Here is a 17,329-nt window from a genome sequence, read left to right on the forward strand (position 1 = left end):
TGGAGGAGATTGGTTCGGGGGGGGGGGGGGGGGGGGGACACCGGATGTTGTTGTATGCCAATGACCTGAGGGGATGGCGGAGGTCATGCGGATCGTGAGGGAGTTTGGGGACTTTCGGGGTATAAACTCAACGTAGGGAAGAGTGAGCTCTTTGTGGTGCACTCAGGGGACCAGGGAAGGGGGATAGACGAGTTACCGCTGAAGAGGGCGGAAAGGAGCTTTCGGTAACTGGGGATCCATGTAGCTAGGAGTTGGGGGGGCCCTGCACAAGCTCAATTTGACACGGTTGGTGCAGCAGATGGAGGAGGATTTTAAAAGATGGGATATGCTGCCACTCTCACTAGCGGGTAGAGCGCAGTCGGTCAAAATGACGGTCCTTCCGAGGTTTCTCTTTGTGTTCCAGTGCCTTCCCATTTTGATCCCCAAGGTCTTTTTCAAATGGGTAAGCAGGAGCATCATGGGATTTGTGTGGGCGAATAAGACCCCAAGGATGAAGAGTGTGTTTCTGGAGCATAACAGGGACAGGGGGGAGCTGGCGCTGCCAAATTTGTGTGGCTATTATTGGGCAGCCAATGTGGTGATGATCTGTAAGTGGGTAATGGAGGAACAGGGGGCGGCGTGGAAGAGGCTAGAGATGGTGTCCTGTGTAGGCACGAGCCTTAGGGCGTTGGTGATGGCACTGCTGCCGCTCTCGCCGACAAGGTACACCACGAGTCCGATGGTGGCGGCGACGCTGAAGATCTGGGGGTAGTGGAGGCGATACAGGGGCGAGGTGGGAGCCTCGGTTTGGTCCCCGATTCGGGAGAACCATTGGTTCGTCCCGGTAAGGATGGATGGGGGTTTCGGAGCTGGCATCGAGCAGGGATTAGAAGAATGGGGGACCTGTTCATCGATGGGACGTTTGCGAGCCTAGGGGCGTTGGAGGAGTAGTTTGGGCTACCCCCAGGAAACGCTTTCAGGTACATGCAAGTGAGGGCGTTTGTGAGGCGGCAGGTGAGGGAATTCCCGCTGCTTCCGGCACGTGGGATTCAGGACAGGGTGATTTCGGGTGTATGGGTTGGAGAAGGCAAGGTTTTGGCGATTTACCAGGAGCTGCAGGAAGTGGAGGAGGCCTCGGTGGAGGAATTAAAGGGCAAGTGGGAGGAGGAGATTGGGGAGGAGATAGAAGAGGGTCTGTGGGCTGATGCCCTGAGTAGGGTTAATTCTTCCTCCTCTTGCGCCAGGCTCAGCCTAATACAGTTCAAAGTTAGTCACAAAGCGCATATGACAGGGGCGAGGTTGAATAGGTTCTTTGGGGTGGAGGACAGATGTGGGACGTGCTCGGGGAGCCCAGCAAATCACGTCCATATGTTCTGGTCGTGCCCCGCGCTGGATGGGTTTTACGAGGACTATGTCCAAGGTCTTGAACGCCCGGGTCAAGCCGAGCTGGGGATAAGCATTATTTGGGGTATCGGACGAGCCGAGAGCGCAGGAGGCGAAAGAGGCCGGTATTCTGGCCTTTGCGTCCCTGGTAGCCCGGCGGAGGATTTTGCTACTATGGAAAGATGCGAAGCCCCCTCGTGTGGAAGCTTGGATCAATGACATGGCAGGGTTCATCAAGCTGGAGAGGATAAAGTTTGCCTTGCGAGGGTTCCTCAGGCGGTGGCAACCGTTCCTAGACTATCTCGCGGAGCGTTAGGAGAAGGTCAGCAGCAGCAGCAGCAGCAGCAGCCCAGGGGCACCGGGGGGGGGGGTCTTTTGGGGTGGCGTTTGGGTTAAGGTGGGAGGGGGGTTTCCTTATTTGTGTTTTTTAATGTTATATGGGGGGTTATTGTATATGGGGGAAATCCAATATATAATTTCTGTTTGTTGTGTTCTTGTTTCTTTCTTTTTGTTGGGGGAGGGGGGGGGGGGGGGGGTGGGGGTTGTTGAAAATTTGTTGAAAAATTTGAATAAATATATTTTTCTTTAAAAAGGGGGGGGCGGCAAACCACTTGCACAAGTTCTGGTCCTGTCTTAAACTGGTTGGGTTCTGGGTCTTATTTTTTGAGATCATGTCGGAGGTCATTGGGGTCAAGCTGGAGCCATACCCACTGGCGGCTATCTTTGGCGTGTCAGACTGGCCAGAGCTTCTTCAGAGGAGAAGGGCTGATGTCTTGGCCTTTGCCTATCTGGTGGCCCGGAGACGAATCCTGCTTGGGTGGAAGTTGGCAGTACCACCCAAGGCCTCAGAATGGTTGGGAGATTTGGCGGAATTCATGAGATTGAGAAAGATCAAATATAACTCAAGAGGGTCAGAGGAAAGGGTGGAGACTGTTCATCACTGTCTTTAAGGACCTTTTTACGGTCAGCAGTTGGCGGGCAGGGGTTGTGTAGGGTTGTGTCCAAGGCCGTTGGTTATGGCCCTCTTTGGTTCTGTTTGTATTATATAGTTATGCCTTTGTATGTAAGAATTTGATAATGTTTGGAATAAAACAGATTTTTTTTTTTTTTTTTTTAAAGGAAGGAGACAGAAAGCAGGAAACTATCGGCCAGTTAGCTTAATATCGGTCACAGAGAAATTTTGGAAACTGTTATTGAAGACATTATAGCAGGGCACTTAGAAAAATTCAACGTAATCAGCCAGAGTCAGCTTGGTTTTGTTTAACTAATTTATTGGAGTTCTTTGAAAGAGTCACATGTGCTGTGGATAAAAGGAGAACCGGTGGATGTTCTGTACTTAGTTTTGCAGAAGGCATTTGAAAAGGTGCCACATGAAAGGTTATTGCAGAAAATAAAAACTCATGGTGTAGGGAGCAACATATTGGTGTGGATTGGAGATTGGCTAGCTGACAGGAAACACAGGGTAAGCATAAAAGGACCAAAAGGCATGGTTGTTAAATTTGCTGATGACACAAAGATAGGTAGAAAAGCAAGATGTGAAGACATAAGGAGGCTGTAAATGGATATAGAAAGGCTAAGTGAGCGGGAAAAGATCTGGCAAATGGAGTATAATGTGGGAACATTTGAAGTTGTTAATTTTAGCAGTAAGAAAAACAAAGTAGCATCTAATCTAAATAAGACATTGCAGAGTTTGCAGATGCAGAGGGATGTCAGTGCCCTGCATGAATTTGCAGAGGGTTAGTATTGGTTAGGTTAGTATAATTAGGAAAGCTAATAAAATGTTATTGTTTACATTGAATGGAATGGAATACAAAAGTAGGGTAGGGAGGTTATGCTTCAGTTATATCGGGAATTGGGAAGACCACATCTGGAGCACTATGTACAGTATTGGTCTCCTTATTTAAAGATGGATGTGAATGCTTTGAAACAATTCAGAGAAGATTCACTGGACCAATGCCTGGAATGGGAAGGTTTTCCTATGAGGAAAGGTTGGACAGGCGAGGCTCGTGTCCCCTGGAATTTAGGCAACTTCATTGAAACATAAAAGATCCTGAGGGATCTTGATCGGCTAGATGCGGAGAGAATGTTTCTTCTTGTCGGTGAATCTAGAACTAGAGCTTACTGTTTAAAAATAAGGGGCCATCCATTTAAGACAGATCAGGAGAATTTGTTTTCTTTCAGGAAGGTCGTGAATCTTTGGAACTCTCTTCTTCACAAGGCGGTGGAAGCAGAGGTAGATAAATTCTCGATAAGAGGGTGGAAGGTCATCTGGGTAGGCGGGAATGTGGAGCCTAGTTTAGAATTAGGTCAGCCTTTATTGAATGAAGATGCAGGTTCAAGGGGCTTACTCCTAATTCCCATTTGTGTGTATAGGAGCAGGCCTCCCAAGCCTAGTCCACCATTCCATTACATAAATGTTTAACCCGTGCTTCAACCTGTCTTTGATCTCTATCCCTGAACTTAAAGTCGTCACTAAGACAACATTCACAAACTTTTTCGGGCAGAGACTACACATTTTCACTGATTTCATTCCTGAATAGAATCGCTTATTGGATTTAATAGAATTTACAGTGCAGAAGGAGGCCATTCGGCCCATCGAGTCTGCACCGGCTCTTGGAAAGAGCACCCTACCCAAGCCCACACTTCCACCCTATCCCCATAACCCAGTAACCCTACCCAACACTAAGGGCAATTTTGGACACTAAGGGCAATTTAGCACGGTCATTCCACCTAACCTGCACATCTTTGGACTGTGGGAGGAAACCGGAGCACCCGGAGGAAACCCGCGCACACACGGGGAGAACGTGCAGACTCCGCACACACAGTGACCCAAGCCGGGAATCGAACATGGGACCCTGGAGCTGTGAAGCAATTGTGCTAACCACTATGCTACCGTGCTGCCCATGACAGAGAGATGCACAAATCATGATTAACTCTTTTCAATTCAAGAATATCCAAGTAACAGTTGTGATTTTTGATCTTAATCATAAAAATAAGGCAACTGTATTCAAAGGGTTAAAAATGACCAAAGAAGAGAATAAAAAACAATGTTTACACGCAGAAAATTGAAATACCTGATAGCTTCAGAAGGAAATCTGTTGCAGAAATGTCTTGGCTGAAGGGAAACACTTTTTGGGTGGCTGTAAGGTCAGATGGTTCTGATGGATTTGTACCCTGCTGTATTGCTTGTGGTCTTTTGCCAAACTCATGACTATCTGGTAGTGACACATTGGTGAGATTCACATCACTGGGTTCCTCCTTAACTGGTTTCAGTGGAATAGCAGTTTCTTTGAAATTTTCTGTCATTTCATACAAAAGATGGTCCTGAATTTTTAATGTATTCTCAAGTAATTCTGTACCCTTTTTCTTCTTATCAGCAGCCTCATTAGAAAGTATCCTTCTGACCTCAGATTCAGTAATCTCTTCTTTGACCTTCACCTCTGTTCTGGGAAAGTGCTGATGACAGCGCATGTGGAGTTTTAAACTGAAATGACGAGACGAGGTGAAAGGGCAAAGCTCACAGTGGAACGTTTCTCCTCTGTCCTGGTGCTGATGAACCTGCTGATTGACAAAGTTGTTTGAAAAGGGAACGCGAGAACATAATAAAAGCTTCCACTATAAACCTTTGCCCTCATCTCTTCCTAATAAAACACAGACACATTCCCTTCAGTGTACCATTTTAGCGAAAGAAACAACCTACTCAAACCAAAGAATCAAATGTGCTGGTTGAATCAACAAAGACGGCTACACAAATCCTAGCTCAAGTTCCTACACAATTGATTAGCTGTGACTTTACCTAGCATCACTGGTTAAAATGGAAAATTCAATTTGAAAAACTATTGGGACCAAGGAACTTTCCAATGTCACCCGAAAAGGAAAATCTATTATACAGAAAACAAATGGAAAAAAAGTGGGGGAGGGGGGGGGGGGGCAGAGAGTTACAAGGTGGGAGGTGGGGTGTTGAGTTGAGGGGGGGGGGGAAGAAAGTGGGGAAGTGATCAGATGAAAATCAAAGGAACACTAAAATTTCACATCAATCATAGTTTTCCTGAAATGGTATTAACCATTATATTATGCAAGATTCCCCATTAAAACCAAGTTCCAACCTTAACCAATGTTTCCTATTGGTATCTCATGCTAATTTACCAGTTTTCTTTTTCTTAAATCACAAAGTCCACTGAGGTTAGCTGTGCATTGCTGTGTCATATGACAGAAGCTTTATTCTCATCTTCCAAGGTGACAGCAGTCGATAAGATTATAATTGGAGTTTACAGAAAACAATGTTATGCTAAAATAAATACATACACTTTATGAATCTTACAATTTACTTGTAAAAAATGGGCCTTTTGGTTGATGAAGCAAAGTTTTGTTTTCAGGGATTTCCCCATTTTTCTGTATTACCCTGTAGTGTCATACCACTCTCCTGCCCAAAATAGATTTGTGATCTACTCTCAGTTCTGCCAAAACTGCTCTGAAAAAAGAATATAAGGAGCTAACCTTTCCTTCTATTCCCAATCCCAATACTACTACAGTTGGCCTCGGTTCAAGTTCTCACTTTGACAATAGTTTCAAGATTGCGAAATCAGTAGAAAAATAATAAAGCTAGGTCCTGCCATTCTATGACACAGCTGGCTGGCCCTGCACTTTGGTCGTATTTCCAATATAATAAAAGTTAAACCATGCTGTATTTTAACCAACTACATAGCTACAGTGCTTTATCAGAAAAACCAGTCATCCGATTAATTTATCATACTTTTTTTGGCTCTCTGCAGCTATTGGTTGTGTAGTCGAGTGCAGCTGTTAAAAAAATCTACATTCAGTTATGGTACATGTACATGCTTTTATAATTCCTTCATGGATACAGTTATCAGGAAATAACACCAACTTGGCTATTATAGATTGGCTGGCTTTTATTTGTGAAATTAAATTCAATCATTTAATGAAGCATAATAATCAATTACTTTATTCCAGGCGTAGAGTTTTGTTTTGATATTATAGATATTAGTCAAAATCATGACACTCTGACTTCCGGTGGTGGCCATGGTGTGAGTGGTCGCACACAGAGCACCTCCTGCTTGAAGGCGTAGAAAAGAGCTCTTTTTACCCCAAATCGTTCACAACGTCAACGGAAAAGTGTAGCTGAAGATCGGAGGAGAGGTCCCCCCTGAGAGTGGGATGTCTGCTGGTTACTAAACGCGCAGAAGGTGAAGACTTGGCCAAGGAGTTGGAAGGGACTTGTGATGCAGCAGCCAGTGGAAGGATGGCGGAGGTGGAAGGGCCAGTGCAAGTAGCAATGCCCCAGATGGTCTTCATCAAGGAACAGTTCCGTCATTAGAGGAAGGAGATGCAGGAGGATCGCTTGAAGGCCATTGAGGGGGCTATGGCACCCCTGAACGGCTCGATGCTGAGGGTGGAGAAATGTTTGGAGGCACAGGGGTTGCAGATACGAGAGATTGAGAGGATGATGTCGGACCATAGCGATCGGGTGGAGCAAAGGTGGTGGAGCAGGAAAATAGGTCGGAAGACAGAATCTGCATAGTGGGCCTACCTGAAGGAGTGGAAGGTGCAAGTGCCACGAGGTACGTTGAGGGTGCTGTCAGGGCTGGTGGCGAAAGGATGCTGGACAAGGCCCCTGAGGTGGACAGAGCGCACAGGTCTCTGAGGCAGAAGCCAAGAGCAGGGGTGCTGCTGCGGGCGGTGATCGTGAGGCTCCAGAAGTTCGTGGAGAAGGAAACAATTCTGCACTGGGACAGGGAGAAACGGAACTATGAATGGGAAGGGAACAAGGTCCGAATGTACCAGGACATCAGCTGGCAAAACGGCGTGCGGGGTTCAACAGGGCCAAGGCAGTGCTGTATCGACAGCGGATCAGGTTTGGGGTGGAAATTATGGGTGATCAATAAAGGCAGGGAATACCATTTTGAGACCCCAGAAGCAGCCAATGACTTTATCAAAGAGCATATGCTGGGGGAGAACTGAACTGAACAATTATAGGAGACGGAGGTGCTGGCACTTTGAAGTAATTGAGAAGACGGGTAGAGTGGGGGTTGCTGAGGAAGGGATGGGTGCGTCAGGTTTTCCACTCGGGGTTTGATTCAAAGTCACGGGTGGTGGCAATTGTGAGCACGAAGGAAGTGAGGGACCCGGGTGGGAGATACGTGAAAGTGAGTGGGGTATTAGAAGGGATGTCGGTGGTATTGGCAAATGTGTCTGCACCTAATTGGGACAATGTCGGTTTGATGAGGGGGTTGCTGGCAGCAATCCCGGACTTGGACACACACCAGTTGATTATAGGAGGAGATTTTAATTGTGTCCTACAGCCGAGGGTAGAGAGGACGAGCCCCAGGCCAATGGGTAGAATACGAATGGCAAAGGAGCTGGGTGGGTTTATGGAAAAGAAGCATAAGGTAGATCCGTGGCGCTTCAAGAACCCAGGGGAAAGAGAGTATCTCCTTTTCTCACATCTGTATAGGGTGTATTCAAGAATCAACTTTTTGTGGTGAGCTGGGAGGTTTTGGTTGGGGTGGAGGGAGAAGAATATGTGGGAATAGTAATCTCGGACCATGCGCTCCACTGGTTGGAGATTTGGCTTAGAACGGGATGGGAGCAGAGGCCGGGGTGGAGGCTCGATTCGGGGTGTTTGTAGATAGAGGGTTTTGTGACAAAGTGCAGGCAAAGATTATGTAGAAGTGAACCAAAACGGGGAAGTGTGGGCTGCCATATTTTGGAAGCGCTGAAAGCGGTGGTCCAAGGGGAGATTCTCTCATTCAAGGCTCATGCGGATAGGGAAAGGAGGGATGAATATGAACGGCGACTCAACGAGATAGTGGAAGTAGGTAGGGAGCACTCGAGGGTCCCCACCACAGAGGGATTGGCAAGGAGTAAAAATTACAGGTTGATAGGTTGATGACAGGGAGAGCGGTCGGACAGCTGCGTAGGTCAAGGGGGGTGCAGTATGAATAAGGGGAGAATGTTAGCGCATCAGCTACAGAGGCAGGTTGCGTCCAGAGATATGGACTGGGGCAGGGAATGTGATGTCGGAGCTGGGGAAGATAGACGAGAGGTTTCGGAATTACTATAAAGAGCTGCACAGGGCAGACTCGGGGATGAAGAGGGGGACATGGGGTGTTTTTTTTTTTTAAGACAAACTGGAGTTTCTACATTGGAGGAAGAGAAGAGGCAGGCGCTAAAGGAGCCCTTGGGGTTGGGGGAGGTATTGGATAATATAAGGGATATGAAGTCGGGGAAGGCCAGAGGCCTGATGGTTACATGGCGGAATTCTATCAGGAGTTCGCGAAGGACCTGGCACCAATCTCTTTAATGAGGCGCTGGAGAAGGGGGCGCTGCCGGAGACGATGCCACAGGCAACGATCACATTAATATCAAAAAAGGGAAGACCCGTTGAAATGTGGGTCGTGGTCTCCATGGATGCGGAGAAGGCATTCGACCGGGTGGAGTGGCGGTACCCGTTAGAGCTCCTGGGAAGATTTGGGTTTGGGCCAAAGTTTGTGGCATGGATGCCCATGTTATATGTGACACCGATGGCGAGTGTACGGGCCAATGACATGGGTTAACGGAACTTTGAACTCACAGGGGAATAGGGCTGGGGTGCCCACTGTCACTGCTGCTGTTTGCGCTGGCTATAGAGCCTGTGGCAATGGCTCTTAGGGGGTCCGGCGAGTGGCGAGGGATTACGAGGGGACAAAGGGCGCATTGGGTGTCGCTATACGCGGGCGACCTGCTATTGGATGTTTCGGAACCCTGAGAGCAAGGAGAGGATCATGGGCCTATTGGAGAAATTTGGCGTATTCTCGGGATATAAATTAAATGTTGGGAAAAGCGAAGTGTTCATGGTGAACAAATTGGTTCGGCGAGCCAATCTAGGGGGGGTGGTGCCATTTAAGGTGGCCAGAGACATGTTTAGAAAGCTGGGAATTTAGATAGCAAGAGAATGGTCGATGCTACACAAATGGATTTTAACAAAACTGGTGGAGGAGGATAGGGAGGATCGGAAGATGTGGGACAGGCTGTATTTGACTTTGGAAGGGAGGTGCCAAGTGGTGAAGAGGTTCCTGCTCGTATTCCAGACTTTCCCGATCTTTGTACTGAAGGCCTTCTTTCGAAAACTGGATATGATTATTTCAGACTTTGTATGAGCAGGGAAGGTGCCAAGGGTTAAGAGGACCCTGTTACAGAGGCAGAAGAGAGGGTTGGCGTTGCCGAACCTGCAACATTATTCCTGGGTGGCGAACGTGGAGGTGAGGCGAGGCGGTGGTTGGAAGGAGAAGGGGCAGAATGGGTTAGGATGTAGGAAGAAGCCTGTCGGGGATCCAGCTTGAGGGCTATGGGGATGGCAGCGTTGTCAATGGTGCCAAAGAAACATTCGGAGAGCCCTGTAGTGCAGTCCACAGTGAAGGTCTGGAACCAACTGAGGAGACACTTTAGGATAGAGGGGATGTCGGTGTTAACGCCATTGTTCGAAAACCAAGGTTTTGAGCTGGGAGGGGATAGATGGCATGTATAGGAAGTGGAGAGAAGTGGGACTGGTTAAGATGAGGGACTTGTATCTGGAAGAAGGGTTTGGCAGTATAGGAGAATGGAAGGAGAGGGTAGAGCTCCCGAGAGGAAGTGAGTTTAGGTACCCACAGGTAAGGGACTTCGCACGGAGGATTTGGAAAGAGTTCCCCAGGTTGCCGAGATACATCCTATTGGTATGACTACTGCTTCCAGTTGTAGAAGGGGAGGGCAGGATCGAAGACCTGGGTGGCTGGGAGAGCAGGGAGGTGAGCAGGTGATGAAGATCAAGGAGAAGTGGGAGGGGGAGCTGGGAGGTGAAATAAACTGAGAGTATGGAGTGAGGCTCTACGAAGAGTGAATGCGACATGCTCGTGCGCAAGAATGAGTCTGTTACAGTTCAAGGTGGTACACAGGGTACACATGACTCGGGCAAGAGTGAGTGGGTTATTCCAGGGAGTGACAGATGAGTGTGGGCAAGGACCAGAGAATCATGTTCACATATTCTGGGGCTGCGAAAAGTTGGGGAGGTTTTGGCAGGAATGTTTGCAGCGCTAACAAGGATGGGGGGGGGGAAATTCTGCTGGAATGGCGGTCAGCAACACCACCGGGGGTGGCGGTTTGGCTGGGGAACTTATATGACTTTCTATGGCTGGAAAAGAGCAAGTATGAATTAAGGGGTTCAGCAAAGGGCTTTGAGGCAAGGTGGGGGATGCTCGTGGGGGATGTTTGAGGAGCTGTTCGCCATGGGGGGGGGGGGGGTTACCGTTTGTAAAACCTGTATAGTTGTATTGGGGAGCTTGTTTCCCGAATTGTTTATGTTTTGTAACCTTTTACATACATTTGGAATAAAATACATTTCAAAAAGAATCATGACACCCTACCATAAATTAAGAGTTACCATGCTAAAAATACTGGTCAATAATATTTAATATTTTCAATCTCCTATTTTGTAGTTGGAACAGATTACTTGATTTTTCAGTTCAAATTGAATGAGTGACGTAAACATCTATTTTTCCCCAATTCCCAAAGTCAAATTTTAATTACATGCTCAGGTTAATTATCCAGTTAAATATTCACTGCATGCTCCTTTCTGTGCTGTTCAATATTGTCCACCGGGGTAGTAATATGCCCCTGGCTTGTGGGGGTTGGAAAATTGGCAGAGCTTGTACCATTGATTGCAGTGCAGCAGTTGGGGTGTGGTGGAGCAGAGCATGTGCATGCAAAAACAGAATATAGCTCAAATATAATTCCTACCCAAATCAAACGGTAGCTAAATTTTACAAGAGGTATCAGAAGGTAACCTGCATCCCTGAAATATTTTCAGGGGAGTGGCAGGGGAGAAACTCAGATAGAAGTGGTCAATTTCCATTCTGATTAAGGTCAAATATATCCATAGTTCGTCATTATTTTAAATTCTCTGCACTCTTAGTTTTAGAACCACACTTAAACAGCCAGCTCTTCTTGGTGCATATGACCTACTTCAGCTCCTCATTTTCTTATGTGTAGAAATTGCTTTGAAGAAACTTCAAAATGACCTTCTGATTATACACTTTCTAAGATTTAGATGAAGTTTAAATCTCAATGATTGCCAGCAGTTACTGAAGTTCCACCTCTTTACTTATTCAAAACATTTCCACTGTATGCGAAAATTCAACAGAAAAATACTTGAATTTGCATTCCCAAATCAGGTTTCACCAACAAACGTTTGGTTAATAAAAGGAATTAATTTAGCTTTACAAAACTACGTCCTCACTTCATTGTACCTTCATATGTGATTTCAGATTGTCCTTGCGTGCACAGCGGAATGGACAGAGTGGACACTGGTGGCTTTTTAATCCTGTGTGAATCACCATGTGGCGCTTCCAGTAGCTTTTGCGTTTTATAATCAGACCACAAATTGGACACTGGAAGGATTTTCCTCCCTCTTCCTCAGGAACTGTAGTGGAAAATAAAACTTCAAGTAATTGTCACTGAAGTAGTACACTTCAATCTAGACTACAGGTCAGCAGAAAGATGGCAAAGATTTCCTCTTCAATTTGAGCAGAATTACTGAAGCCTTTCATTGATTGCATTTTCTGCATTATATACCCATTTACTATAATTTCTCCCATGCTACTGATCAACTAAGTGTTACGAAGATATTTTCAACACTAAGAAGCAAGAATTGACTTCCATTCTGATTTATGAGCAATAGTTGGGAGTAATGTGGCTTAAGTTTTAATCACAATGTGTATTCATTCACGCAATTGATGTAGATAAAGCATGCCAAAAGCTTTAGACTTTGAAGCAAAATATGCATCTCAAGTCAAAGGAGGTGATACAAGGATGGGTTACAAAAGCTTGGTCAAGAAAGAGGGAAATGGAGAGTGGGAGATAAAGAGGCAGTGGGTTTTTGGGAAGGAATCCCATAGTGTCGGATCTTCGGCATCAAAAAAGTATCAATGTGATGCACAAAAGGACAGAATCAGAGGAATCGAGAGGTTGAGGGAAAAAGAGGAGGTTATAGAAATAGATGGGGCAAAGCAATGAATGGGGAGGGTTTAAACTAAATCTAAAATGGCAGGGGGTCGGGAGCCTATGGAAGGAGTCAGAGGTGGAGGAAACAAGGACAAAAACAAAAGACAGAAAAGAAAAGTGATAGGCAGAGAAACCAAGGGCCAGATTTAAACAGGGCCACAGTGAAAAATATTGGGAGCGAGACAAGCAATGTTAAAAAGACAAGCTTCAAGGCTTTGTGCCTTAACACATGAAGCCTTTGCAATAAAGCGGATGAACTAATCTCGTAAATTGACATAAACGGGTATGATATCATCGGGATTACAGAGACATGGCTGCAGGGTGACCAGGGATGGGAACTGAACGTCTTGGGAGTATCCAGTATTTAGGAAGGACAGACAAAAAGGAAAACGGTGGTGGAGTGGCAGTACTGGTTAAAGAGAAAATTAGCGCACATGTGCGGAAGGATATTCGGTTCGACAATGTGGAATCTGTATGGGTCGAGCTGAGAAACACCAAGAGGCAAAAAACATTAGTGGGTGTTGTATATAGACCCCCAAACTACAGTGGTGATCTTGGTAATGGCATTAAACATGAAATTAGAGATGCATGCGATAAAGGAACATCTGTAATTATGGGCGATTTTAATCTGCATATAGATTGGGCAAATCAAATTAACCACAATACCGTAGGAGGAGGAATTCCTGGAGTGTAGACAGGATGGTTTTCTGGACCAATATGTTGAGGAACCAACTAGAGAGCAGGCCATCCTAGACTGGGTACTGTGTAATGAGAACGGAATCATTGGCAATGTAGTTGTGAGAGATCCCTTGGGCATGTGCGACCCATAATAGGATAGAACGTTTCATCAAGATGGAGAGTGAAGTAGTTGATTCTGAGGTTAAGATCCTGAATCTTTTTTTTATTTTTTATTTTATTTTTTTTATTCTCCTCCTTTTTCACATTTTCTCCCACATTTACACCCATCAACAATAAACAATAATCAACAAGATATGTCAATCCCCATAATAACAACGATCCCATCCGCCCACCAACCCCCAAACCTCAGCCCACATGTTTACATAAACAAATGACACAAAGGTATCAGGGATTACCCATAGTCACCCTTAATCTACACAGCACCCCTCCCCCCCACCCCACCCCACCCCCTCCCCCAACTAATGTTCGATGTTATCCAGTTCTTGAAAGTGCATAATAAATAGTGCCCATGACTTGTAGAACCCCTCCGAGCTTCCCCTCAGTTCGAACTTCACCTTCTCAAGGGTCAAGTATTCCAACCAGTCCCCCCGCCACGCCAGGGCACTGGGTGGAGAGGCTGCTCTCCATCCCAGCAGGATCCGCCTTCGGGGGATCAACGAAGCGAAGGCTATGATATCTGCCTCCGCTCCAGTTTCCAACCCTGGCTGGTCCGACACCCCAAATATGGCCTCCTGGGGACCCGGGACCAGTTTCACACGCACCACCTTGGAAATTACCCTAAACACCTCCTTCCAGTACTACCCTAGCTTTGGACAGGACCAAAACATATGAACGTGATTCGCGCCCCCCCCCCCCCCCCCGCAACACTCACACACATCCTCTACTCCTTAAACAAATCGGCTCATCCTCGCCCTCGTGAGGTGTGCTCTATATACCACCTTCAGCTGTATCAGCCCCAACCTCGCACATGAGGTGGAGGCATTCACTCTCCAGAGCATCTCACACCAGACCCCCTCCTCTATAACCTCTCCCAGCTCTTCCTCCCACTTTGCTTTGATCCCTTCCAGTGGTGCCTTATCCTCTTCCAGAATAGCTCCGTACATCGCTGACACCGCCCCCTTCTCCGATCCCCTTGTCGTCAACACCTCCTCCAGCAATGTGGAGGCCGGTTCCTCTGGGAAGCTCTGTATCTCCTTCCTGGCAAAATCCCGAACCTGCATGTACCTAAACCCTTCTCCCTGCTCTAGCCCATACTTCGCTTCCAGCTCCCTCAATCCTGCAAACTGACCCCGAAGAAACAAATCTTTTAGCGTCTTAATCCCCTTCTCTTCCCATTTCCGAAAACTTCCATCCCACCTCCCTGGCTCAAATCTGTGGTTCCCTCGAATCGGCATTTCCCTTGACCCTAAACCCAACCCGAAGTGTTGGCGAAACTGCCTCCAGATTTTCAATGAAGCTATTATTACTGGACTCCCTGAATATTTCCCCGGAGCTATCGGGAGCGGCGCTGTTGCAAGTGCCTTCAGCTCCGAAGATCCTGAATCTTAATAAAGGAAACTACGATGGCTTGAGGCGCAAGTTGGCTATGATAGATTGGGAAAAGTTATTTAAAGGGATCACAGTGGATAGGCAATGGTAAACATCCAAGGAGCACAAGGGCGAACTGCAACAATTGTTTATTCCTGGCACAAAAGTGAAGGAGGAAAGGTGGCCACTTACAAGCGAAATTAGAAATAGTATTTGATCCAAGGAAGCAGCATCCAAACTGGCCAAATACAACAGGTCTGAGGATTGGGAGCAGTTTAGAATTCAGCAAAGTCGGATCAAGGGATTGATTAAGAAGGGGAAAATAGAGTAAGAGTGTCAGCTTTCAGGGATTGTAAAAACTGACTGTAAAAGTTTATATAGGTACGTGAAGCGAAAACAATTGGTGAAGACAAATGTAGGTCCTGCAGTCAGAAACAGGGGAATGTATAATAGGGGACAAAGAAATGGCTGAACAACTAAACACATACTTTGGTTCTGTTTTCACAAATGAGGATACAAATCAAATACCGGGAATGCAGGGTTTAATGAGAAGGAAGAACTGAAGGCGATCAATATTAGCAGAGAAATGGTGTTGGGGAAATTGATGGGATTGAAGGCTGATAAATCCCCAGGGCCTGATAATCTACATCCTAGAGTACATAAGGAAGTGGCTCTAGAAATAGTGGATGCATTGGTGCCATCTTCCAAGATTATATAGACTCTGGAACAGTTCCTTCAGATTGGAGGGTAGCTAATGTAACTCCACTATTTAAAAAGAGAGTTAGAGAGAAAACAGGGCATTATAGATCAGTAAGCCTGACGTCAGTGGGGAAAATTTTGCAATCCATTATGAAAGATTTTATAGCAGAGCACTTGCAGGGTCGGACAGTGTCTGCATGGATTTAAGAAGGGGATCATGCTTGACAAACGTACTGGAATTCGTCGAGGATGTAACTAGTAGAGTCGACAAGGGGGAACCAGTGGATGGAGTATATTTGGACTTTCAGAAAGCTTTTGACAGAGTCTCGCATAAGGGATTAGTGTGCAAAATTAAAGTGCATCGGATTAGAGGTAGTGTATTGAGATAGATAGAAAATTGATTGGCAGGCAGGAAACAAAGAGTAGGAATCAACGGGTCTTTTCCAAATGGTAGGCAGTGACTAGTGGGGTACCGCAGGGATCGGTGCTAGGACCACAACTAACCACAATATATATTAATGATTTGAATGAGGGAACAAAATACAATCTCTCTAAATTTACAGATGACACCAAGTTGTGTGGGAGGGTGAGCTGCGAGGAGGATGCAAAGATCCTTCAGCACGGTAGCATGGTGGATAGCACAATTGCTTCACAGCTCCAGGGTCCCAGGTTCGATTCCGGCTTGGGTCACTGTCTGTGCGGAGTCTGCACATCCTCCCAGTGTATGCGTGGGTTTCCTCCGGGTGCTCCGGTTTCCTCCCACAGTCCAAAGATGTGCGGGTTAGGTGGATTGCCCATGATAAATTGCCCTTAGTGTCCAAAATTGCCCTTAGTGTTGGGTGGCGTTACTGGGTTATGGGGATAGGGTGGAGGTGTTGACCTTGGGTAGGGTGCTCTTTCCAAGAGCCAGTGCAGACTCGATGGGCCGAATGGCCTCCTTCTGCCCTGTAAATTCTATTCAGTGTGATTTGGACAAGTTGAGTGATTGGGCAAATGAATGGTAGACGCAGTATAATTTGGAGAAATGCGAGGTTATCCACTTTGGTAGCAAAAACGAGACGGCAGTCTATTATCTGAATGGCCATAAATTATGAGAAGGGAATGTGCAACCAATCTGGGTGTCCTCATACACCAGTCGCTGAAGGTAAGCATGCAGGTACAGCGGGCAGTAAAGAAGGCAAACGGTATGTTGGCCTTCATAACGAGAGGATTCGAGTACAGGAGCAGGGATGTTTTGCAGCAATTATACAGGGCCTGAGGCCATCCCTAGAATATTGTGTGCAGTTTTGGTCTCTGTATCGGAGGACGGATATTCTTGCTCCAGAAGGAGTGCAGAGTAGGTTTACCAGACTAATTCTTGGGATGGCAGGACCGACGTACAAGGAGAGATTGAATAGGTTACAGAATCACAGAATTGTACAGTGCAGAAGAGGCCCTTTGGCCCATCAAGTCTGCACCGACGCATGAAAAACACCTGACCTGCCTACCTATCCCATTTTCCAGCACTTGGCCCATAGCCTTGAATGTTATGCCGTGCCACATGCTCATTCAGGCACATTTTAAAGGATGTGAGTGTTTTTCCTCAAATTATTAGGCTTGTATTCGCTGGAATTCAGAAGAATGAGGGGGCAGGAATCTCATAGAAACCTATAGAATTCTAACGGGATTAGACAGGATAGATGCAGGATGTTCCCGCTGGTGGGTGTGTCCAGAACCAGGGGTCGCAGTCTGAATATACTGGGTATATCATTTAGGACAGAGATGAGGAGAAACTTGTTCACCCAAAGAGTGATCGGCCTGTGGTGAGGCCAAAACACCATGTTTCAAGGAGCAGTTAGATACAGCACTTATGGCGAAGGGGATCAAAGGATATGGGGGGAAAGCGGGATTAGGCTATTGAGTTGGCTGATCAGCCATGATCATAATGAATAGCAGAGCAGACTCAAATGACCTCCTCCTGCTCCTATTTTCTATGTTTCTATGAAGGGATTTAAATACAAGAAAAAAT

The 17,329-nt window shown here is 46.3% G+C and overlaps 1 protein-coding gene across 6 annotated transcripts in view; it reads right to left on the reverse strand.

The window, feature by feature from the left end:
• The window catches only part of znf827 (zinc finger protein 827), a 244,379-nt gene that overhangs the window by 169,377 nt on the left and 57,673 nt on the right, over positions 1-17,329 (reverse strand). For 5 of the 6 annotated variants that reach the window (XR_011940162.1, XM_072496125.1, XM_072496122.1 and 2 more), the window contains exons 3-4: positions 11,643-11,815; positions 4,437-4,923 (exon numbers count right to left, since the gene is read on the reverse strand). Coding sequence is in view for 5 of the 6 variants with exons in the window: in XM_072496125.1 (XP_072352226.1) it covers positions 4,437-4,923; positions 11,643-11,815 (660 nt within the window). In the remaining variant the exon portion in view is untranslated. The remainder of the gene's footprint in view (positions 1-4,436; positions 4,924-11,642; positions 11,816-17,329) is intronic. The other variant, XM_072496124.1, reaches the window with a different exon arrangement.

The sequence above is a fragment of the Scyliorhinus torazame genome, chromosome 3 (genome assembly GCF_047496885.1).
Source record: "Scyliorhinus torazame isolate Kashiwa2021f chromosome 3, sScyTor2.1, whole genome shotgun sequence".
NCBI lineage: Eukaryota > Metazoa > Chordata > Chondrichthyes > Carcharhiniformes > Scyliorhinidae > Scyliorhinus > Scyliorhinus torazame.